The sequence below is a fragment of the Lissotriton vulgaris genome, chromosome 5, assembly GCF_964263255.1.
Source record: "Lissotriton vulgaris chromosome 5, aLisVul1.2, whole genome shotgun sequence".
In the NCBI taxonomy this organism is placed as follows: Eukaryota; Metazoa; Chordata; class Amphibia; order Caudata; family Salamandridae; genus Lissotriton; species Lissotriton vulgaris.
Genome location: NC_141693.1, coordinates 453038403 through 453064271, shown reverse-complemented (window position 1 = coordinate 453064271; position 25869 = coordinate 453038403). Strand labels below are relative to the sequence as shown.

Below are 25869 nucleotides of genomic sequence, written 5' to 3'. Positions count from 1 at the left end.
TGGTGTGAACAGGCTACAACGAGCACGAGTGGATAAAAAGGGTTGTGATAACAAACAAGGTGATCCCATTAAAACTATATATACAGTATAGTTATATACAGTGAAATTGCACATAGTGAGTGGCATAGGAAGAGTGTGAAATTCAATTCAGCAGCAAATAATACAAGTAATTACAGAATTAGTACAAGACAACTCAACTATTAAAGGAGGAAAGTCCAGTCTTCCGTTCGGTTGAGACCTTTCCTGGTACTGTCCATGAGAATGATCATTTTGAGTTCCTCTTTATTGGGCAAAGGAGACATGTCCATTTAATGTCATTTTCGGAATGGCCTTCTTTCATGTAATGATCCACCAAGGCGGTGTTCGAGGTTTTACAGCGTATCCTGCTGCGATGTTGTCCAAGTCTTGTCTTGATTTTCTGTTTAGTTTGGCCAATGTATACACATGGGCATGGACATTGGATCAGGTAAATAACATCACTAGTGTTGCAATTAGTGAAAGATTGACACTTGACTTGTACATTGTTAAAAATGAAGGATTTGCCTTCCATAGTGTAATCACACACACAACAAGTACCCAACTTTGCATGTCCTACCAGAGGTGTAAGATTCCAATGTGACTCTAGTGTTTGACGTTGGGGGGGGGCTGGGGAGGGCTGGCCTCACTAAATGGTCTTTTAGGTTAGAGCTTTTACGGAATGCAAATACTGGGCAATCAATCTTAAGTGTACCAGCATTCAATAGTGGCCAATGTTTTAAGATGGATTTTCTTAAGGAGTTGGACACTGGCGAGAAAGTTGTGACACAGGCAATTTTAGTGCTAGAATCCTTTTGTTTCGGACAGAGAAGCACCTCTCTCGGACAATACCAAGCCCTTTTGGCGGCCCTACGCACTATTTTGTTGGGGTAACCTCTATCTTAGTTTAGTGGATAGAACAGAGGCCTCCTGGAAATAGTACTCCTTGGCTTAGCAATTCCTACTAATTCTCAAAAATTGGGAATAAGGTAGCGAGTCTCTCAGAGCTCTGGGGTGGTTGCTAGAGTAGCTTAACAAGGTGTTGCGTTCTGTGGGTTTTCGGTATAGTTTGGTATGCAGACAACCTTCAGAGTGATATATGGTTATATCAAGGAAGGAAATGGCTGAACTGTCTACTGTGCTAGTGAAAGTCAGACCAGAGCAATTGTTATTTAGCCAATGGTTAAATTGCGTCAATGTTTCATGATCCTTATTCCAAATAAAAATAAAATGTCATCAATATACCGTCTCCAAATGGAGATGGCACGAAAAAACGGATTGATGCTGTCAAGTCTGGTATGGGTCTCAATGTAGTCCATAAACAATATGGTTAAATTTGGGGCAAAAATAGCGCCCATGGATGTGCCCTTCACTTGTTGATAAAAGTGTTGATCCAACGTGAAAAAATTCCTTGTGAGGCATAGTTCCAGTAATTGCAAAATAAATAGTGATGGTACTCGATGTGGTCTGGCTCTGGAGTCGAGGATGTTTTGTATCACGCGCATGGCCTCAATCTGTGGTATATTTGTGTACAAGGACTCAACTTCCAATGTACACAGGAGCTGAGTGCCTTCAGAAAATGGGAGATCTTCAATGAGGTTGACCATCGCCACACTATCTTTCACATAGCATTGGGTAACTGATACAAAATCTTTAATGAAGAAATTGACAAAGTGTCCTAAGGGTTCCAAAATGGAACCACAGCCAGACACTATGGGTCTGCCTGGGGGATTAGTAACACTTTTGTGGACCTTCGGGAGGGTATAGATTACAGGCGTTAATTTGGAAATGGGGACCTGTAATTCCTTCGTGGGGTTAGTGGGTAATCTGGTGTAATGTTCAGTAGACATGTGCAGCAAGCCTGTATGTCCCTGTTATTTCCCAGTGCCAGGCACCCAAATCCTGGCTAAGTATGGGCGAAATTTGCAAATTCCCTGTCCGTGAATTCATGCGAAATGGCAAAAAAAATCCGCAAGTTCGTGAATTTTCCCGCGAACTCGCGGATTTTTGTGCCATTAGCACAAATCTGTGACCACGTGTGCCTGTAAGTTTTCCAGCGCGCCAAAAGGCACCAAGGTCCCTTGAGTGAGCTGGCCATTATAGTGGGGACGGGCGGGAAGACGTTTCATACCGCTAGTGTGTGGTGGACAGGGCCAAATGGGCGGGGCTTCTATCCGAGTTCACATGCATCTTGTTTATAAAGGGTCAGAGACCGAGCAGAGCAGCAGATGAGGAGAAAGCAGCCTCCTGGTCACAGGAGCTACACAGGGATGGCGATGCAAAAATACGTTTGGCACAGGACCCCAGAATCCTTCAGATGTCCAAGATAGCTCTGCTGCATGTGTTGGTACAAAGCCATTCTGATCCTGCTCAGTGGGTTCAGGAGCATGCAGCTGCTCCTGCTGGACAATGTCCCATCTCATACTAAACTGCCCCGTACAGGTATATGCTGGCGCTGGGCAGTAGGGTGCAGTGGCATGCGGGTGCTCCACGCCTGGTACATGCGCATACCGGTGCCAGGGGGGACTCGTGTTCATTGGTGCTGTGTAGCAAGTTATGACTTTACATTTTGACCGCACCAGACGGTGGTACCACCTACACGGATCAGGAGTGTCCAGGCACCAGACTTCATGGTGCAAGACCATAAGGGTGCTGTGCGGTACGGGTATATATGTACTGTGGGCAGGGGGGCACTTAGCACAATGTGTGCTTACACCCAGAGGGCTCCCAGGCAATTGATCACAAATGATTTTCACACTGAGAGGGCTCCGGAGCAGTTCATCAGCACAGGGGCTCACACCCACTTTGCCCTGGGGCAGTTCAGTAGCGCGTGGGCTCACAATCCCTGGGCAGCTCAGCAGCGCGGGATCTCACACCCACAGGGCTCCCGGGCAGTTTAGCAGCGCCACCCTCTGGTTCATCACTGCCACCCTCTGGTACACCACTGCCACCCTCTGGTTCATCACTGCCATCCTCTGGTTCACCACTGTCACCCTCTAGTTCATCACTATCACCATCTGGTTCATCACTGCCACCCTCTGGTTCATCACTGTCACCCTCTGGTTCATCACTGCCACCCTCTGGTTCATCACAGCACCCTCTGGTTCACCACTGCCACCCTCTGGTTCATCACTGCCACCCTCTGGTTCTTCACTGTCATCCTCTGGTTCATCACTGCCACCCTCTGGTTCACCACTGCCACCCTCTGGTTCATCACTGCCACACTCTGGTTCACCACTGCCACCCTCTGGTTGATCACCACCATCCTGTGATTCATCACAGCACCCTCTGGTTCACCACTGCCACCCTCTGGTTCATCACTGCCACCCTCTGGTTCATCACAGCTCCCTCTGGTTCACCACTGCCACCCTCTGGTTCATCACTGCCACCCTCTTGTTCACCACTGCCACCCAATGGTTCACAACTGCCACCCTCTGGTTCACCCCCGCCACCCTCTGGTTCATCACTGCCACCCTCTGGTTCATCACTGCCACCCTCTGGTTCACCACTGCCACCCTCTGGTTCACCACTGCTACCCTCTGGTTCATCACTTCCACCCTCTGGTTCACCACTGCCACCCTCTGGTTCATCACTGTCACCCTCTGGTTCATCACTGCCACCCTCTGGTTCATCACAGCACCCTCTGGTTCATCACTGCCACCCTCTGGTTCACCACTGCCACTCTCTGGTTCATCACTGTCACGTCACCCTCTGGTTCATCACTGCCACCCTCTGGTTCATCACTGCCACCCTCTGGTTCATCACAGCACCCTCTGGTTCACCACTGCCACCCTCTGGTTCACCACTGCCACCCTCTGGTTCATTACAGCACCCTCTGGTTCGCAACTGCACCTTCTGGTTCATCACAGCACGCTCTGGTTCACCACTGCCACCCTCTGGTTCACCACTGCCACCCTCTGGTTCCTCACAGCACCCTTTGGTTCACAACTGCACCTTCTGGTTCATCACAGCACCCTCTGGTTCACTACTGTAGATTATGGGGAGAAAGCACACCTGCCCAGCCTCAACCGGGGGCTGGTTAATGTGTTACTGAATTTGAGCTTCAAGTCCGGCACCTGCTTCCTTATATGTATGTGGAAAAAGGGTAGGGCTATGACCTTTTTCAAGATTTGCCCGGCGCTAACCGCCTTTGTACCATTCAAATTACCAAGCAATGAGGCAGGCGCCGGAGACCAGAAGGCAGGAAACAGAAGTTTTATTCCGACGGAGCAGAACACATCAGATCGGACAACAAGGTATCGTCTCGAGGTGCTCTAACAGCCTCTCGGAGGCTTGGCCTTTTATACACTGTTTTATGGCATGTGACCTTCCTTTATTACAATCAGATCATTGTGAACAACAAGGAAAAAGACATCCCCGTAATCCTCGTGTCAATCCCACCCCACATGCCTCTACAATAGAGATCCTCAACCTGCTGATAAGAGGAGGGGGTCATTGCGCAGCTGAGTGTTCTGCCGATTCTTAGGATGGGTGCGCCTGATCATATCCCGGGGGGTGGGGAGGTCTTGATCAATAGAGGGTCCTTTGAAGAAGAGTGACTTCATACAATAAGGGGCAGTAAATGATATCTCCCGGCTTAGGCGATGGCCTCGGACCTGGGTGGACAGCTGGACACGGGGGAAGGGGTCATCAAAGGAGTGGTATTCATGCCGCGTGGACAATCGAGCGCGGAGGGAAGGTTTACCAACAGAGGGGCAATCATGGGAGGAGGGGAGATGCTGGTCAGGCGCTGGCGTGACTCCCAAGGACAGGGTCATGCAGAAGGGTCATGCTCATGAGGGGGGAGGGAGGGGGAGCCAGGGTGCGCGGAGGATGCCTGCTGGGTCAGAGGGGCGCGCTGGCGATCGATCGTGGACATGGAGACCATGATACCTAAAATAGTTGTCGTGCACGTTGTACATGGGTGACAAGCTGGCGCAGATGATGTTCAGTTCGTAAACTAAAATTCCACAGTCCTCCCTTTTAACATGTCTCGCCAACTTGTCAGTTCGGATTTATCCCCATAAGGCCACGTATTTCTACTTCATAGAGGGGACTCATGTGCTCAGTTCGGAAGTCCAAAGTCTTTGGGCACATACAGTTAGAAACGAAGCTGCACAAGGGGGGTAGACATTGAACACCCAAGCAACACCCACATAATATCACAACAGGTATCAGTATGAAGGAAAACAACTTCCAACCCCAACCCTTCAAAGTGTCCCAAAACCAGCTTCCAAGCGACCATCCTTCTTGTTCTTGGTGAACCTCCGAGGAAAGTCTGTGGAGGTGCTCAATTGCCTTGTAGACTGAAGGCGAGTTGTCAGGCACGTAGGTGCAGCAGCTAGATCCGATGATGCAGCATGCTCCTCCTCAGTCGGCTAGGACCACGTCTAGGACAAGGCGGTTTTGAAGTGTCACAAGGCGGACCGCTTGAAGCTCAGCCGTGTTGTTAGCGAGGATGCCAGCCGTGATGTTGATCGTTGTTTCTACTGCCTGGGTCAGGTGTCGGATAGTACGGCTGTTTGCCATTGGGCCCCACAGAGGAACGAGTCCCTTTGCTGCATCTAGGAACTGTGCTCCAGTGGAGTCGGCTTGTCCAATGTCATCTGCACGCCTCTGCCGGTGATGGTTGGCAGGGGCTACATACGTGGGCGGAAGAACGAAGGCAATGTAACAGACACCCTTCCAACCTTTCGGGAGCCAGGTGTAAGCTTTGGTGCCACACACAAAGTACATGTTTGGAGAAGCAACAAAGGAAGGGGGGTCGGCTGAGTCCAATGTTCTAATGATTCGGCAGGAGCTGCGACCCACCGGCTGTGATCCCTGGCCTTCGAGACACACAAGACCTGTAGCATTGATAACAGACAGAGCCACAGTCAGAGTGGTGGTGGTTTGTTTTTGCAGATGAGAGAAGGTGGATCTAGCTGGATTGTGGAGTACCTGTACTTCAACACGTTCTTTGGCTGGAATGTCTTTAAGGAAGGTGGCGCCTGTGAGCGCAGGACACAAGGCAGCAGAGGTCTTTCCGGTTTTGTTCAGCCAGAAACCAGAGTAGAAGTGCGACACTGTCTGGCTGGAGGTAGCGTTGTCCTTGTGGCTCTCTTGCATGAGAATCAACCAGGCGAGGCAAGAGCCGTGAACTGAGAAAGGAGAAGGGATGAAGGGGATGGAGTGTCCAGTGGCATGCGGGAGCAACCCGCAGATCCAGCAGTTCGTAGCATTTGCAGCAAGGTTGTGTTGGTGCAACAGTTGCACGAAGGAATTGTTCCAGAATTCCCTGCGCCTTTCTCGCAGCTGAGGCGACAGAGAGATTAGGTGATGCTCTTTCAGGGGTGTTGGTTGTGCAGTAGGTAGCAATGCCTCATGAGCCGGTGTGCTTTCCTCCAGAATCCAGAAGGAGGTCATGAGGAGGAGGCAGAAGAGGAAGACAATAAAGAGGGCGATTGTCTTTGATTTGTGCAAATTGTCAGTCTTTGGGTGTCTATAGTGGGTATTTCCTGTTGCTTCCATCATCTTCTTATCTGGCGCTTCCATCATCTTCTTATCTGGCGCTTCCATCACCTTCAAGGGGCTCGGTAGCGGGCAGAACCACAGACTTCGTTTAGCTTCTCTCCCGGCAACCCTTGGTTGTGCTGAGGTCACCGTTCTGAGATTTAACTTAGTCCGTGGCCTACTTAGCCGAAGCTCCCTCCTTTCGACGCAGGAAATACCCTTCTCTGGATGGCACAGTGGGATCAGAGAATTTTGCAAGTTCGAGTGCCTCAGTATCGGGATAACAGTTCAATGTCGGTCGGTCTTTGTTCAGGAGCTCTTCTTGGGTGTTGACGTTTTCTGTCGCGGCCAGGTTTGCAGAGACCTTCCGGCAGTGATGCGCGTGCAGCCAGTGCCTCTTCCCCTCCACTCGAAGCGCCGTCCGTGTGGTAATCAGCACTTGCCAGGGGCCCGTCCACCGGGGTTCCAGACTCTTGGTCCGCTGGAAATTTCGTATTAGCACGAAATCTCCCGGCTGGATGTCGTGGCCGGGGCCCCTGGAAGCATCGGGGATGGCCTGCTGCACCTGTTGATGAATGACAGACAACGTTTTAGTTAATTTGCACAAATAATCAGATAGTAGGACGTCCGGGACGTCGTGAATGGAGGATGGTTTGGGAGCAGTCCAGAGGTTCATCGGTCGCCCGAATACAACCTCATAGGGGGTCAAATGGTGTTTGGTGGGAGTGGAGCGCATCGATAGCAGGGCCAGAGGGAGAGCGTCTGGCCATTTAAGTCCGGTGGTTGCCACTATTTTTGATAATTTCAACTTCAGTGTGGCATTATGGCGTTCCACCAGACCGGCAGATTGGGGGTGGAAGACCGCATGAAACCTTTGCTTCACCCCCAACCCCTTTAAGATTAATTGGATAACCTCAGCTATGAAGTGGGGGCCATTGTCGCTCCATAAAATTCGACAAAGGCCATAGCGAGGAAAGAATTCTTTCAGTAGTACTTTGGCAGTAGTCATGGCGGTGTTGTCACGGGTTGGATAGGCCTCTACCCATTTGCTGAAGGCACATACGATGACTAGTACATACTTCAAGCTTTGGCATCTCTCTAGTTGGATGTAGTCCATCTGCAGGACCTCAAAGGGGTGATTGGGGGTCCCAAACCCTCCCCGGGGTACCACAGTTCCTTTCCCGGGGTTGTGTTGCAGACAGATAAGGCACTGTTGGACTAGGCGTCTGGCTGAGTCGGGGATTTTGTCATTGTGCCAGACCTTGGAAATGAGCTCGATCATGGGTGCAGATCCTATGTGTGCGGGGGAATGAGCCATCGTCAGTATGGGGATCAAGTATGAGTCAGGCAGCAACCATTTGTTTGCATCTTTTGTTCGCCAGCAGCCCTCATCGTCCTTCAAACCCATCCCTGCCCACTTAGTCAGTTCGTGAGGGGTGCTGGCCGACTAGATGTCTCTGATCATTACCCTTGCGTCACTCCATTTCTCTGCTTGTGACCTGGTCACATACATGCGTGTCACCGCCCTATTTTCAGCTGTGGTTCGTGCAGTGATGTCGGCCAATGCATTCCCTTGTCCGACTAAGTCTGTCACCCTCTTGTGTGCCTGACATTTGATCACTGCTAATCGTTTGGGGAGGAGAACTGCTTCAATCAGGGCGGAGACTAGATCTCCGTGGAGGATAGGGGTGCCGTGGGACGTTAGGAATCCCCTCTCCCTCCACAGGAGCCCAAAATGGTGAACCACCCCGAAGGCATACTGGCTGTCTGTATATACGTTCGTAGTGGTCCCCGTGGCTATGATGCATGCTCGTGTGAGGGCTATCAGCTCTGCTGCCTGGGCAGATCGTTGTGTGATGCAGGCTGTCTCAACTACTGTTCGGGCTGTCGTAACTGCATAGGCAGCTGAAGTGGTGCCATCTGGGAGTTTGATGCATGAGCCGTCTACCCATAGCTCTCCATCGGGGTCAGTGAAAGCAGTATCTCGGAGGTCAACTCTACTCCTAGTTTGTTCGTCCGTGAGGGTCACACAGTCGTGTATGGGAGGAACGTCGGGGTCATTTTCAGGCAAGGGCAACAATGTGGCAGGATTCAAAGTCGTGCATCTCTTTAGTGTGATGTGGGGTGCAAGTAGAGTCAGTTCGTACCCTGTCAGTCGTGCGCTAGTCAGGTGTTGAGTCTTGGTTTGGTTCAGGAGGGTGTCGACAGCATGGGGTACTAGCACGGTCAGAGAGTTTGAAAGTACGATTCCTTCGCTCTGGCGGATAGAGACGGCAGCGGCAGCTACCGCTCGAAGGCAGGCAGGCAAAGCTCTGGCTACAGGATCAAGAGTGGCGGAGAAGTAGGCACAAGGGCGCTGCTTAGGACCAATTGATTGTGTTAGGACAGACAATGCACACCCCTCCCTTTCGTGGGTGAAGAGGGAGAAGGGTTTGGAGTAATCCGGGGTTCCTAGGACAGGCGCTGAACAGAGTGCATTTCGTAATTCACAAAAGGACGTTTGACACTCGGGGGTCCAAGGGAGCGGGGAGGGGACATCTTTGGCCAGCAGGGCAAGTAAGGGCTTTACAATGAGGCTGAAGTTAGGTAACCATTGTCTGCAAAAAGAAGTTAGGCCAACCAAAGAGCGGACTTGCTTTTGCGTTTTTGGGACAGGGGTGTCCAGAATGGTTTGGATTCGGTCGGGTGTGAGTTTCCTCCCTTCTTTGGACAGGAGATGGCCTAGGTATGTCACTTGTGGCTGACAGAACTGTAATTTCTTTTTGGAAACTTTATGGCCATTCTCTGCAAGAAAATGTGGGAGTTGGACAGTGGCTGTGACTGCAAGTGGGGTGGTGTCGGCCGCCAAAAGGATATCATCGACATATTGGATCAACACCACTCCATCTGGTAGCTGGAAGGCATCCAGCTGTCTTTTGAGGGCCTGGCTGTAAATGCTGGGGCTTTCAGTGTACCCCTGGGGAGCTCTACAGAATCGGTACGAACGGGATTTTAAAGTGAAGCCGAAGAGATAACGGCTGTCTGGATGGATGGGGATAGAGAAAAACGCATTCTTAAGGTCGATAACAGTGAAGGTAGTGGCAGTGGACGGGATGAGGGTCAGAATGGTGGTGATATCGGAGACAACAGGGTATTGGGGTATAACCACTTTGTTAATTTCTCGCAGGTCGATGATGAAGCGGTATGCTTTCTCATCTCCTTCGCCTTGCTTCTTAACAATAGGTAGGATTGGGCTGTTGCAGACGTTGCTAACCACTTCTTCAACCACTCCTGCATCTACCAGAGACTGAATGATCGCTACCAGTGCCTTCTCGCCCTCTGGGGATATCCGATATTGAGGGAGTTTCGGGAGCATAGCGTCCTGTCTTACGGTTATATGAATAGGGTCAATCATCATTCGTCCCACATCAGAGTCACTTTTGGCCCACAGGTACGGAGGCAGGGTGTCAAGCAAGGACAGGTCAGCGTCAGTTATGGAGCACATGCGTCGTGAGGGGCAGGATCTGGGCATGTCTGGATTGTCGTACAGGATGACTCGGATTCCATCTGGGGAGCACCTAATGGTAGCTCGAAAATGTTTCAGTAAGTCAATGCCCATAATGGCGTCGGGGGAGTTGGAGGAGAGCAGGAATGTCGTGTCAGTGGTGTTGCTTTCTAGGTCAAAGGTGATAGGTACGGACAGGGGGTTAGTGGAGGGCGTCCCATCGAAACCTATCGAGGTAATGTGTGAGCCAGACAAGGGTGCCCTTGGAATCAGTCGTTTCGATAACACACTACGTGTCGCCCCAGTGTCTACCAAAAATGGAGACTCTGTACCCAGGACCTTAGCGGTGACATAAGGACCTTGCTGGTCAACACAGAGCTCGACTGGATCGCTCCCTTGCCCCTGGCAGTCCTATGCAAAATCGGGGGCATTCTCACCATCGGACAGTTGATATTGGTTCGGTCGGGGCGGTCAAATGTGTTCAATCTCCCTGATCTGTCATTGTTGGTGTCGTTTGTGTGCCCTCGTCCTTGTCCTCTGTTTCTCTGGCCACCTGCCACATCCCTGGGGTCCCTATTTCTATTCATCTCTAGCAGAACCGGACACTCGGATTTCCAGTGGCCGAATCCTTTGCAGAAGGCACATTGGTCATTGCTAATGTCTCTACGTCCAGTGTGTGGTGTTGGGGAGTGGTCTTTAGGAGGTAGATTTCTGGGGGCGGTCGATTGGTAGTTCCCCCTTGGGTGTTCCCGTCCTACCGCTATACCTTGTATCTGGGCTATCATTACCCTTTCTTTCAAATCTTTCTTCTTTTTCTCAGACGCCCTATCATTCTCATTCTTTTGGTGTTCGTAATACTGAGCCATCTGAAGGATAGCTGCGGGTTTGGAGGCCCCCCAACTACTCTCACTCGTCTGCAGTTTTTGGGAGACCTCTTGTGTTAGGCCCTTTACATAATTTTGTACAAACAGGTGCTGTCCGGTTGCGGTGGTCATGTCTTGGCCACTGTAGTCGGAGAACACTGTCTCGAATCGGGAGAAGTATTCTGACACATCCTCCTGGGGTTTCTGTCGACAGGCCGTGACTATCGACCAGTCTACCTTTCTTTCTGGGATCAGTGTCTTTAACTTCTGGACTAGTTTATCTGGGAGTTCCAGTATGTCCTTGACTGGTTTCCTTCCTGGTTCTCGCTGTCTATCTAGTTTACCGAGTTGGTCCCAGGTATGCCCAAACAGATCCGTGTGGTCAGCCTTCCGGATTTGCTTCCACACGTCAGCTGGCAGGCATAACCCGAAGAACAAGTCAATGTCCGCTAAAGTCATTATCGTCGAACCCAAGGCTGTGCCTAATTCGGTATAGAATGCTGTCGGGTTCTTTCTCAAATCGGGCAGGGTTTGCTTAAAGGTTAGGATATCTTGTCGGTCCCATGGTTGGTAAACCCAATTGTACACAACCCTCCCTTTTGCATCCGCATGATTAATATCATCGCTGGTTCCCTGACCACGTGGCGGGATCCAGTAAGGAGCCGCCTCTCTGATGGGCATCATAGTATTGGCTACTTCTACTGAGGTCGCTTCAGGGACTGTAACCTTGGCTTCTGGTTTTTGTTCCGTGAGGTGGCGGAGGACCTCAAGCATCTGCATGAAGAGCTCCGTCGCCTCACATTCAGTCCCATCTCCAACATCAATCTTCCTATACAGCGTTGTTAGTTTAGCGGGGCCCTTACTTTGATACCCATCTTCATATGCGTTCAGGATGTGGTAGCTGAATCGCAAAATGAAATGCCGTCTGTGGCTGTCGACATGTGAATTATATATGCTCATTGTGTATTCTTCGCTCTCCCTTCGTTCTACTAATGTCTTTGCTATTTTGTCGATCCCATCCCGCTCATCTTTGCTCAACCTATTTGGTCTGGCTGGTGGTTGTTTGCTAGCCTCAGGGTCGTCTGGCGATGTTGTTAATGTGGCTGGTGCGGAGGCCGTGAGGGCTGGTGCACTAGCACTAAGGTCCCTTTCGCTCGCACTCGGGGCTTGCAAGCTTTGTTGGCAGGGGGCATATGGAGGGGGCATGTAGATGATTGGGGGACCTAGCAGTAACTCATCGTTCGCCCGTTGTTTGGAGGGCAATTCAGGGTAGAGCGCAGAGGGGGTCCTAACAGGACATTGACCTGTCGACCCTGATTCTTGGTTTTGTGTAGTTTCCTTTCTTTCTTTTATTTCTTCTTCTAGTTGCTTAGCGGCTAGGTGGGCTGCCTTTCGTAATTCTTTCCCTATTTTTGCTTCTTCTCTTTTCTTTCGTTGTTCCGTTTCTTTGCGCCACATGCCTATACTATCGAGCATAGTGGGCGTGGTCTTGTTTTCCTGGAGCGCTACTTCCAATGTTTTTATTTTGTTTTCATCGAAGGAACCTATCAGTGGCCACTGACTTTCAGGGTTCTTCTTTGTATATTTATGCCATAGCTTAGTATAAGCTATAGCGACTAGTCCATGCTTAGTGAACATGTCCTTATTAGGGGTGCCCTCCAGTGGAGCCGGATGGTTCATCTCTAATAAGCGGTCCGGGCTGTACAGGCTACCAATCAGTGGGGAGAAGATAGGCATGACGGGTTACAACGGGGACAAAGGTCTGCATTACCTATCTTATCACGGCGGGCAAAGACTAGACAGAATATTTCTATTCTCCGTTGTTTGCCGGCGGTGAATACCTCAAACGAACCAATACCGAACAATCAGTGTTCGGTCAATCAAACAATCAGTGGGGAGAATAAGTGGGTACGAAAAGTTTGCGTTACCCACCCTTTCTCTACCTGCAAAGAGAGACCTTGTTCTTCCCTGTTTGCAGACAAAGAATCTCCAGACAATAATCCACGAACGACAGTTCGGGACAACAGTGGGGGAGGAAGATAGGCACGACGGATTACAATGGGGACAAAAGTCTGCGTTACCTATCCTTCACTGCTTGCAAAGAGAGAGCCTGTTATTTTCTCCGTTTGCAGACGGTGAATCTCCAGAGGGTTTCAACAAAGCGTAATACTAGTATTATCCAAACCAAACAATTTTTTTTCTCAGTTCGTCGTGTCTACACGACCTTACCCGGACCGCATGGATGGTTTCCTGTCTTCTGAATCCAGCGCCCGATCGTCCTCTCTTCTTCGTGATGTTCGTGGCACTCCTGATGGTTCCCAGTCAGGACCGTAGATCACTCGAGAGAGGTCTGTTCAGAACTAGTGAAGGTCGGATGATCGGCTGTCAGGCGAGGGTCTATCGGACACGAGCTCTCCCGATCGTTGCAGTCGTTCACTCTGTCGTCGGGACCTCTCCCACTGGATCCACGTGTCGCTGATGGGCCCCACGCTTTGGGACGCCAATTGTGGAAAAAGGGTAGGGCTATGACCTTTTTCAAGATTTGCCCGGCGCTAACCGCCTTTGTACCATTCAAATTACCAAGCAATGAGGCAGGCGCCGGAGACCAGAAGGCAGGAAACAGAAGTTTTATTCCGACGGAGCAGAACACATCAGATCGGACAACAAGGTATCGTCTCGAGGTGCTCTAACAGCCTCTCAGAGGCCTGGCCTTTTATACACTGTTTTATGGCATGTGACCTTCCTTTATTACAATCAGATCATTGTGAACAACAAGGAAAAAGACATCCCCGTAATCCTCGTGTCAATCCCACCCCACATGCCTCTACAATAGAGATCCTCAACCTGCTGATAAGAGGAGGGGGTCATTGCGCAGCTGAGTGTTCTGCCGATTCTTAGGATGGGTGCGCCTGATCATATCCCGGGGGGTGGGGAGGTCTTGATCAATAGAGGGTCCTTTGAAGAAGAGTGACTTCATACAATAAGGGGCAGTAAATGATATCTCCCGGCTTAGGCGATGGCCTCGGACCTGGGTGGACAGCTGGACACGGGGGAAGGGGTCATCAAAGGAGTGGTATTCATGCCGCGTGGACAATCGAGCGCGGAGGGAAGGTTTACCAACAGAGGGGCATTCATGGGAGGAGGGGAGATGCTGGTCAGGCGCTGGCGTGACTCCCAAGGACAGGGTCATGCAGAAGGGTCATGCTCATGAGGGGGGAGGGAGGGGGAGCCAGGGTGCGCGGAGGATGCCTGCTGGGTCAGAGGGGCGCGCTGGCGATCGATCGTGGACAGGGAGACCATGATACCTAAAATGGTTGTCGTGCACGTTGTACATGGGTGACAAGCTGGCGCAGATGATGTTCAGTTCGTAAACTAAAATTCCACATGTAAGTGCTTCCTGTTGTGGTTTAATTTTTGAGACAGCCTGGAGCATTGTGCCATACTTGTAACTATTCTCTGACCCTGCTTTGAGGGTCAGAGCAGGGTCAAAGAATAGTTGCAAGTAGGCAGCAACTCTGGAGGCGCTGCTCAGGAAGCACTTACAGGGTTACAGCATGTGCCCAAGTTGAAGGTAATTTCTTTGTAACCATTTTGTAAATGGATACAAAGAAATTAGCTTCAACTTGGGCAAATGCTGTAACCCTGTAAGTGCTTCATGTACTTCAGTTTCTGAAAATCCGTCCCACACGCAAATTCAGCGAACAGAACGGATTTTACGCCCATCGTTAGTCCTCGCCCCTCCCACTGTTAAAACACTGCAACCATCCAAGTTTCAACCCTGGCTGCCAATCCACACACTACTGCCTCGCTGCACCACACAACACCAACGGAGCATTCTCCTGCATATCTTGCAATTTTTCATGAATTACTGTGTGAAATTGGGTTGTTGGTTGAATCGGGTGTTAACCCTGTTTGAGCAACAGCCACAATCCTTGCCAGGGTGAACCACAAACATCACTAAATTAGTCTGTGCTTAACCATCTGATAAGCTTGGCAAAAAAGCAGTCAGACTTAACATAGAATCAGTGTGTAAAGTATTTATGATACCTAGTCACCCCCAGCCTGGTCAAAGTAAAAAAAAATCTCTGACTACGATGGACTCAACACGGATACACCAAACACGGATACAAGAAGTTGATTAAGCATGGTCTGTGCTTCGGACTTGGAAGAAATTCAGAGAAAAATGTTCTGAGAAAGTAGAGTTCAGCAGGGCAAGTCTGCATGGTGTGTCCGGGGAGCGAACGTTCTCATGCTTGGGCAGAAAAACCCACTTCTAGAAGTAGTATTTTCAAATGAGTAATTTAACATCCAACGTTACATTTAAAGACATTTTTTTATTCCAATTCCTCAGTCATTAAACATCCTCAGTCATTAAACATGAAATGTTCACCTGTTCCCATATAAAATCTAGAAGTTATTAAATGTAATAAGGCAGCCCAGTTTTATCCTCTGGGAGAGGTAAGCCTCACAGTTGTGAAAAATTATTTAGAGGTTGTTCACTACAAGGATGGGTAAAACTGAAAAATACATGTCCAACCTTTTAGTTACAAAGCACCCTGCTATATGGGCTACCTAGGGAGTACTGTAGGGGTGACTTATATGTAGTAAAAGGGAGATGTTTAAGGCTTGGTGAGGGGGTTATATTGCCAAGTTGAATTGACAATTTAAAACTGCATTCAGGCTGCAAAGGCAGACATGGGACATGTTTTAATGGGCTTGTTAAGTGCGTGGCAGAATGATTGCTGCAGATCCACTAGTAGCATTTCATTTATGGGCCCTGGATATATGGTATAGCAATTAACTAGGGATGTATAAGTAAATTGAATGTGGCAATCAGGTGTAAGCCAATATTACCATGTATAGAGGAGTGAGCACAAGCACTTTAGCACCGGTAAGCAGTGTAAAAGTGCACAGAGTACAAAGTCCAACAAAAACAAATTCTGCAAAAATGGGAGGGGTGAAGGTAAAAAGTTTGGTGGTGACCCTGCAGGGAGGGCCAAGTCCAACACTTACCCACATCCAACACTCACTGCACTGACAGGACCCAGCACCCTACTCTCCCACACTCACACGGTTGTGCAATCTCACATACACAACAGTCCACACACCAAACACACAACAGAGATCTGGAACTAGCTGCATGACGTTTGCACCTGACCTAAATTTCCTCACAAAAACCTGTCTGAACCCTGCATCAGCACCTGACATTGTCACAGTCATCCCACCCTGGCTACAAGATTGCCATGCAAGACAGGCTTCATAAGCCCATTGGCAGCGATTCCTGCATAGAAAAGATTGAAGAGGTCTCCTTCAATCGGTTTGTGAATAGCATTCGGTAATATGTGAGTAGTTATGTAGTACTACAAAATACAGTTTGTGAATAGACTCCAGTCTTTTTAAATGTTTGCTAAACTCTGCAGGACCCAGTTATGACTGAGTTCTATGTTTCAGGTCGATCCCACCTGGCGCAGACTCATTCACAGTCCAAGCTTCCCCTGGAGTTCATGTCAGCATTATCTACAACCCTGAGAAAATGAGGCCTGGGCAGAGCAGCAGCTGGCCCCTGAACAAAGGGGCAGAGATCACGGTGTCCACGGTGGTTCCAAGTGACCATCTGAATGATAATAAGGTAAGTGCATCACAGGCAATTCTGATGTAAATAACACAGGAGGCAATCTCCGTAAACATTGAAACAAGCCCAATTACATCTGACTCCTTCCCAGCAGAGCTCCAAATGCACGAAGGTGCACTGATGCAGCCCAGTAATGCAGTGGAGTTTTATTACGAAATGAAACTTTCTAAACAAAACACTACAAACCCTTCTCAGCAATTGAAAATTATTCTTCAAGTAAATAATCTACAAACAAGCATTGGATTTTGTGCTTTCGTGAGCTAAATCTTAAAGCCTTCACATTGTTATTGAACTCACACGGCAGGTACACTCTTCTTCCTTTGATTTGCTACATTTCTGGGCCTCATCCTGCTCACCAAAATTGTCTTCAGGCATCTGCTCTTCCTTCACTTCTGCCTGACTCTCTTTCCTAGTACCATTTTCACTCAGCTCCTCCTTGCCACATTTTAGCTCTTCGCCCATCGATAACCTGCATCCACATAATACTGTAGCATCCTTCTTAGGTTCCTCAACTCCCTATCGGCCATTCTTTCTACTTCTTGATACCCTTACTTGCATGGAGATACTCTGCTCAGTGGGGAGGTGACCCTATTGTGGATGAAATACTTACCCGTAAGAATATTGACACAACTAAGGGCTTAATTACGATGCGGTCGGAAACTGCTCCAACCATCGGTCAGAGCCATTCCGACCGCATTGCAATATCCGTTCGGGTTCCTTTCCAACCGACCCATTATGATGGAGTCGGTGGGAAAGGAATCCGAATGGCTTCCGACGGGCTTGGACAACCCGTCTGCTATTTGGAAAGAGGCCAGTAATCCCGAGGGCGGAACAAGCCGTTGGGATTACGATGTTGGGTGGAGACAGCCTTTCTATGCCGACCTTTCTGACACCGAAAGGCTGTCATGGGGGCTTGACTTTGGGACACCCTCCATATTTTTTATTACAGTGCTTATAAGCAAGCGATGTGCATGCAAAAAATGACACATATTCAAAGAAAAGACAAAAATAATCGACTTTCCGTCCCATGACTAAAATAAGAGTTCCACGTTGCTAAAGCAATTCAAGAAAATTGGGGGCCTCTTAGGATGATGGGCGGACTTTGTCCGCCCGTCATCCTAGCGGGGATTGGGACGGCCCGTCATTAGGGCGGGGTCCCGTGGGGGGTATTAGGATGTGCCCGCTACAGTGGCGGGCACATCCTGCATTTTTAGCATTGTGGCGGACAGTGCTCTCAGCACCGTCCGCCACAATGCTAAAAATGTATTACAGCATTTGCATAAACAAAGCGGCAGGCACCACGCGGTGCCTGCCGCTTTGTTTATGCAAATGAAGGGGGGTACCACAGGTACCCCCTGTGTGCACCCCCCACCTCTCTTTCACTCTGGGGGCCCGCAGGGGGCCCCCGGAGTGAAGACTGCATGTCTTTCTGTGGCAGCGGTGCCACCACGGAAAGGCATCCGATTTGGGCCATCCTAATATGGCTGGCGGTGTCTATTAGACACCGCCACCCTATTAATCCTTTTCCGCCCGGCCGCAAGGCGACCGGGGCGGAAAAGCGGCGGACAGTCTTTCCATCAGCCGCGGTCCCCAAGCCATTCTAATATGGCGGGGGAATTCAGGACAGGATGTTGGGCGGATTGCCTCCACCAGGCTGGCGGTGGCTACCGCCAGCCTGGCTGGGGCAATCCGCCCGACATCCTAATGGGCCCCTTTGTCTTCAGAAATGTTTTAAATGAGGTTAGAGATGATACAAACGTGTTCCATAGTTTAGGTGCTTAAAGGGAAAAAGAGCAGAAACATAAAGATGCACCAGGAGGACGAAGAACATACAAGAGAATAGAGCAGCAGAATGGAAAGAATGAGGAGGGAATACAGTTGCACCAGAGAAAATAAATGGGAACTTACTAGCAAATGAATATGTTTAAACAAAGAACAAAGGAAATTAAACGGAAAAGAAAGAAGCTGATGTAGCCTTCAACACTGAGGAGAATAAGGGGCAATGACAAAATGATATGGGAGTGAAAACGGAGACATACTGGAATTTTTAATGACCAAGAGGAGTAATACGGGTAGGCATGGTAGGAAGACCATGTCCGAGACTGGAGGTATATTAGCCCGATTTCAAGGGGTCAGGTAATAAGGCATGGTAATAACACACACATAATTACAGATACCGGCAGTATTACCAAGTTTTCACATCTGTAACGGGGAATAATTTGTGAAAGGCAGTATTACCACAACATGTATGTATGTTTTTCTCCAGTTCCAGGCTGTTTTCTAGGAATAGTCCAACATATTGAGACCCAAGTAATCCTATTTTGGCCGAACAAGATATTACACGCCAATGTAACTTCGGCCCTAAGGGGATGCATTGGTCAGTGATCCTTGCTGCATGCCCTTGACAGAGGTCAGTATCTGCTAACATTATCCCTTCTGTCTCTGCAGGTTAAAGTGTCCTTCCATAAAGAGAATGGGAAAGTTTCCATGGGCAGTGCCAGGCTGTATCTCACCAGCGTTGGTGAGGTTATTTTGAAACATTCAATCTATTGCTACATGTAGTTTCCAGTAAGGAAAGCACGAGTGCTTGATTCACAAAAACAGTTTTGAATCTTCTTCTGCATGACATAGGCCTGCGTAGTGTTGGAATTAATCAGGTGTACATGTAAATTCCTTCCAATTTTCAGAACTTAAACACAGAAATGTATTTAAGCATATCTTTCGTATACCATTTTTTTCTGCCTGTGCCAGACTGGTTAGTTGCTGTTTTAAAGTCAAAGTAGGAAAAACAAGTTTTGTCCTTCACCCCTCTTACTTCAAAACAATCCAAACCCAGGCTCTGAGTCTGTTGCTCTTATGGATGTTAATCCAACCCTCGAAAAAGCTTGGCGCCACAAGCGGACATCAGAAAACATGACAGCCCTCAAGAGCGCCACCCGCGAATATCACCAGATGATCCGCAGCACCAAAAGGACATCATTCAAAGAGCGGCAGGACAACAACTCCCACAACAGCAAGGAACTCTTCAGCATAGTCAAAGAGCTCTCCAACCCCAGCGCCAGCAACAATGACATCACACTGACATCACACCGTCGCAAGACCTCTGCAACTCCCTCGCCGCTTTTTTCCACCGCAAGATCGCAGACATACACGACAGCTTCGGACCCCAGACTCCCCCCCCAGCCACCAAACCAATGTCCCCCTCCACCAGTCCCAACGCATGGACGCCCATCAGCACTGAAGACACCACTCGCGTCATGAACACCATCCACTCCGGATCCCCCGCCGACCCATGCCCTCATCATATCTTCAACAAAGCCAACACCATCATCGCAACCCACCTCCTGAACATCATTAACAGCTCCTTCACATCAGGCACCTTCCCTGGAAGCTGGAAACACGCAGAAATCAATGCCCTTCTGAAGAAACCAACAGCGGACCCCAAAGACCTCAAGAACTTCCGCCCCATCTCTCTTCTCCCCTTCCCGGCCAAAGTCATCGAGAAGACCGTCAATAAACAGCTGACTGCATTCCTCGAAGTAAACAACTCGCTCGACCCATCCCAGTCCGGATTCCGAGCCAACCACAGCACCGAGACCGCCCTCATCGCAGCCACCGACGACATCAGGACCCTGATGGACAACGGAGATACAGCCGCTCTCATCCTCCTAGACCTCTCGGCAGCCTTTGACACCGTCTACCACCGCACCCTAACAACCCGCCTCTTCAACTCTGGGATCCAAGGAAAGGCTCTAGACAGGATCACATCCTTCCTCTCTGACAAAGCCCAGAGAGTCCGCCTCCCTCCCTTCCGCTCCGAGGCCACCAAGTTCATCTGCGGCGTACCCCAGGGCTCATCACTCAGCCCAACCCTCTTCAACATCTACATGAGCCCCCTCGCCACCATCGCACGCAAACACAACATCAACATCATCTCCTACGCCGACGACACCCAATTGATACTTTCCCTCACCAAAGACCCTCTCACCGTCAAAGCCAACTTCCAGGACGGAATGAAAGATAGAGCTGCTTTGCTTTAACAAAGTAAAAACAGCAATTTTGGATTTTCACATTTAGGACATATAAAAATTAGGGGTGGGTGATATAGTCCGCTCCACTGGCGAAGTTGGTGGAAATTTGGCCACTCTGCATTACACATGTAATGTGGAGTTCTAGGCAAATTCCACCAGCCACCATGTGGCAGAGTTTTTCTCAAGCACTGCTTGTTGAGGGTAAGTTGGCGAGTGAGGTTTGGTGTCCTCTAGTGTGATTTTCAGTCGCTAGGTGGGCACCAGGCGAGATTTCACTAACATGGGCAGCTGTGGGCAGTTGTGAGCTGTCACAACCATTTGTCGTCAGAAAGTTTGCTGCTCGAGTAGAAAATCTACTGGAGTGGCAGCAATAGTAACACAAGAAGCGGCACTCTCTGGCACACTGTGTGATACAATTTTCACTGATTATTCAGTGCAGAACAAGCCCCTGGCACTAAAAATCAGCATGAACAGCGCAAAGAGCCTGATGCCGTCATTTGCGTAACTCTGTCGAATTTCATGGAGTATTTATGTAAATCCACAGAATTCCACAGAAAGACACCACACGTTCCACCAACCGCTAATACATTTACAATGTTGTGCTTTTTAATATACAGCACCTGTTCTTAGGACTCGATAGACCTGCAGTAAGGGAGGTTTGGGCTTTTCCATTAGTTTAATGGACAAAGTTCAGTCAGTAGTTTAGAACTCCCTTGCCAGTCTGCAGTGACAGGCATGTTTTCATGGTTTCACATCCAGGCTGGCACAATTCGTGCTGCAGCCCTGGTGGGACATTTTAGCTTACAGGCCATGGGTTCCTCTGAAACCACATGCTAGAGACTTATACGTGAGTAAAGGTTTGCCAATTAGGTATGTCCAATCTAACATTACACTTTTAAGGGCCAAAGCACAGGCCCAGAGGTCAGTTTAGCAGCCCTCGGTGCACTCTCAGAGTTGAAAAACCAGCATCATCAGTCCAAACCTTTGGGGTGATCTTGCAAAAAGAGGCATCTCTTTAGACTTTAGTGATGCTCTGTGGCAGCCAAATGCTGCTTCCAAAGTCTGTCAAATCCATGTTGAAACACACTCACACACATTGAAATTAAGTTTGTGTTGGCAGTGGCTTGGTCAGAGACACTTTTACAATGACCCTTTCTGTGCCAATGACAATTGCTTGTGAGGAGGAGCTCTGTCCAGTTCACCCAATATTATTGGTGTCACACCCAGTAGCTCACCTTAGCCCTAAATGGAAATGTTCCCCTTTGAGGGAAAAGTGAAAGTGGCAGGTGTCTCTCTCTTCCTTTCCAATGAGCTATTCTCTGCTGGATAGGAAGTGTTAGGAGTCAGATATATCCATCAGAGAATGTCTTATCTACAGTTGATAACAAATGGTGATCATTATTGCACCCCAAAATCAGTGTGCACTATATCATCATTTATATAACAGAATTAGTCTATAGATCATGTGTGTCAGAGTGCTAATTATTATTGCAAACAAAATTGTGGATATTGTAAGCCTTATAACGTATATGTCCTGATTAAATCTCATTAGGTCAGAGGCCAGCCCTTAAGCATTTTCGATCAGTGACTGGTCAATGAGTCTAACCCAGTCCCTTCACAGGTAACTTATGAAACTTTGTAACTAGTGATGTCTAAAGGGGCAGTAGGGTTGTTTCATTCACAGCTCTGTTGTGCTCCAAAATTGCACAAGCAATGCCCCTTTCACAGAAACGTATGGAAGCCAAAGAAGCTGATGCTACTTTTCTCTTCTTCCTTCAAAGGAGGATCACTACAAGATCATCTTTCCTTGCAACCACAGTTACAACACACGCGACAGAGGGGTGGAAAGTTTTCCTTCTCTGTTCTGTTAGTTCAAACAGCATCAAAAATCATGGATTTTTGTAAGCAGAAAATATGGCCATTGAGGACAGACTGTTAGCATTACAATTCAAATTATTAATCTGCTTTCTTTGGCCCTGTGCCTATTACACGTATTCTTAAGGTTTTAAATGATGTTTATAAGTAATCCGGTCTGTCTTGTATGTAGCATCCTTTCATCATTACACGAAAGCCCTGCCACACACAACAGCAGCCTTTTGAGTGGGAAGAGGTGAGCATTCTGGAGAAAGGGTTAAAAGAAATCAAGTTTTTTAAACTAGTTGGGCTGAGAACAGTATTAACTTAATGTGGTGGTGAGTTCAGTCGGGCACAATATTTTTTAAATATTGAGGGGTCACTTACTGAGGGTGGTAGATGCGGTTAATGGGAGGGACACTTAGATATTTTTAAACAAATTTGGATGAAATGCGTGGCAGTGTTGCCAAGGATCGTGAGAGACAGTGGGAGGAGTCCTTCTATCATTTTTTCATTTTGTTTTCTGAAAAGGGAGCGGGATAGGCAGACAGTGGTGGGGAGGGTGCAAGATAGTAAGTAAATATTTTGATTGCAAGGCGGAGAAAAGGGAATAAGGAAGATGAGCGAAGGTAAAAAAGTTCATGTTGAGCATGGTTCCACCATTAACCCTTTTCAGTTACATAGGTGATATCAATTTATAAGGGAGAAGGTGTTCTTAATAAGCTATGTACATCATAACACTGTATACAAGGTGTTAGACCTGACACCCTTGGCGTGGTTTTCCCCTATTTTTGCCTCTGCCTCCGGTATTTTTGATGCTGTGCTGGATTTCGTTTTTGCTGGTTTAGATGCTTTGGACACTCTGCCACTGCTGATCAGTGCCAGAGTGTAAGTGCTCCCAATGGAAATTATCATATTGATTTTATGTACCTAATTGGCATATTTGTATCACCATGAAGTCCCTAGTAAAGTGCACTGGGTGTGCCAGGGCTGGTGATGACAGAAGCTACTAGTGGGCCTGCAGCACTGATTGTGCCACCCACATGAGTAGCCCTAAAAAGGTGTCTCAGAACTGCCACCGCAGTGCCTGTGTGCAGTCAGTGAACTGCCATGTCCTCCTGGCCAGTGTCCCCACTGGCTGTGCCTAACCCTTCCCTTTATGTACACATTGGTCACCCCTATGGAAGGCTCAAGGTACCCCCTGGGCAGGGTGCAGTGTATAGGAAAGGTAGAGCATGTACTAGTGCAGGTAACATGCTCTGGTAGTGAACAGCAGCCATTTTGTGTGCTCACTGCTGCAAGGTTATCTTGCTCCATAGACTAACATGGGGGAGGCTGGTCCCAATGGATACCAGCCTATCTTCCCACAGGAACAAGATGGGACATAAGTGATTGTTATCCCTGAACTCAGAATTTAATAACACATTTTTTAGGAAAGGTTGTTTTTAAATTCTGTGTTTGAGAACAGTACTTTTACAAAGTGGCTGTTCTCTTGTCTAACCTTTCTGTGTGCCTGGGCCTGCTTGTGGATTGACTGTCTGGTTTGAGGGTGACAGGGGCTGGGGAGCCCCCAGGAGGTTGTCTGAGTCAGCCCGTGGTTGAATGACTGCATCTGCAACTAGAGTGATGGGAGGAGATAGCACCTGGGAGTGAATAGGGCTGTGCCTGCCTGCCACAATGCTGGCTCCACCTCCTGCTGGGCGGCTGTCGCCTCTGCCCCTCACACTGAAAGGAAGGAAGAAGCCAGGAAGCCCAAGTGCTCCAGCAACACCCAGAACTGGTTTAGACCGGGCTCAGGGCCCACTTGCACAAAGACTTCAAAGACTTTTAGGGGTATAAGAGAAGGACCCCTGACAACAGAAAATCAGATTCTACAATCAAGAGGAACTTCTGCCAGAAGAAGGACCGCTGAAGGAACTAAAGGAAGACTGCCTTGCTGTGTGCTCTAAGGGCTGACCTGCTCTGCTGTTCAACTGAAGGAGAGAAGAAGAGGGGCTTTGCTGTGTGCTGTGCCCCTACCTGCTTGAACTACCAAGACTTTGCTGTGTGCTGTGTCTCTGCAAGAATCTCCAAGGGCATGAGAAGAGCTGGCCTCCTGTCCTGGAACCCAGGGTTAAAAGGTTCCCAAGAAACTGAACGAAGCTGCAAAGATCGTGCTGTTTTTGCCTGGAGCGTGAGTTTGTCAACTGCTGCTTGAGGGTTTAGATCGGTGTGCTCATCGGCACATGGTTTGCGAGGGTCGGAGGTCTGTGGTGCCTCCCCTCGTGAATTCTGCCCTAAAACAACATCTGTGACCCTGAGGGCGGCCTAGCCGTGGCCAGCGCCCACAAAACCTTGTTGTCGCTAAAGTTTTCCACTGCCAGGGGACCGCAAATTGTCCCGCGATCTCGCCGTACCTTGCCGGAGCTTCAGAGACGAAGATCGAGACCGCTGCTTTCCCATTGGTCGAGGGAGTCGAGCCCCCTCACTAACGCTGCGCTGGGATTGGTCCCAGCACCACCGCGTCATCATCTGAGCCATGCAGCCATTGGTTAGAGGCTACAGCATAATTAGGGGCTGGTCCCGGGAGCCGCACTGCCATTGGCTGACTCCCGGACGTCTGCGGAGGCTCGTCTGCAGAGCCGCGACCGGATTGGAGGAGAGACCCGTCCTCGCCGAGGGAGCCGCTCTCAAGGCCGAAAAGAGACCCGTTCTCGCCGTGGGAGCAGCGCGTGTATTCCTTGCCCCTGGCCTGCCGTCCCAGTCAAGAAGTACCGGAATAGTTCCCCGCCGCTCGCTGGTTTGTCGAGAGTGGGCGGAGAGCTGAAGGGACCGGCCGGGGCAGGTTTGAAAGCTTCTCGCACGCTGAGGCTTCCGAGGGAACAAGACGGTGAGGCGCACGAGTGAGGGCTCGCGCATATAGAGCGAAGTGCTGATTTTGATCGTACCGCCCTAGTGAACACTCCAGTGATATTTTTGAGGACTTGACAAATTAAAATAAGTGAATAACTTCCTAGAACTAAGTGAAACCCTTAAGAATACGTGCAACCATTAAGAAGAAACGCAACTACCTTGTAACTGACCTTTACTTTGCTAAACTAGATAAAGCTAAATTTTTATATACCTACCCGTGTGGTTTCAATTTGTGGTGTACTGTTGGGGTCATTGTGGTTATTAAGTGCAAATACTAACGCATTGCCTTCGGGATAAGCCTGTCTGCTCGTGCCAAGCTACCTAGAGGGTGAGCAGGAGTTATCTACAGTGTGTGCCCCCTTTGCCCTGACTAGAAGCAAGGGTCCCTATTTTGATAAAGGTACTTACCTCTACCAACTAGAGACCCCCAAATCTAACACAAGGTATATGCGATTAATGGACAGTTTTCCTATTCTGGATCCCTTTATTGACTGCTCTCCTTCAATAATCCTCTATATCATATTACATGTGAAGAAATGAAACAAGGTTAGTACTTAACCAATTCTAAGTGGCATTTAACAGCAGATGCAACTGCTTGTTTGCAGT

General features: G+C 48.9%; 1 protein-coding gene across 1 annotated transcript in view; it reads left to right on the top strand.

Moving 5' to 3' along the window:
- The window catches only part of LOC147711064 (protein-arginine deiminase type-3-like), a 533984-nt gene that overhangs the window by 285451 nt on the left and 222664 nt on the right, over window positions 1-25869 (top strand). Inside the window, exons 2-3 of the mRNA XM_086921887.1 lie at window positions 16306-16483; window positions 18935-19007. Of these exons, the coding sequence (XP_086778013.1) occupies window positions 16306-16483; window positions 18935-19007 (251 nt within the window). The remainder of the gene's footprint in view (window positions 1-16305; window positions 16484-18934; window positions 19008-25869) is intronic.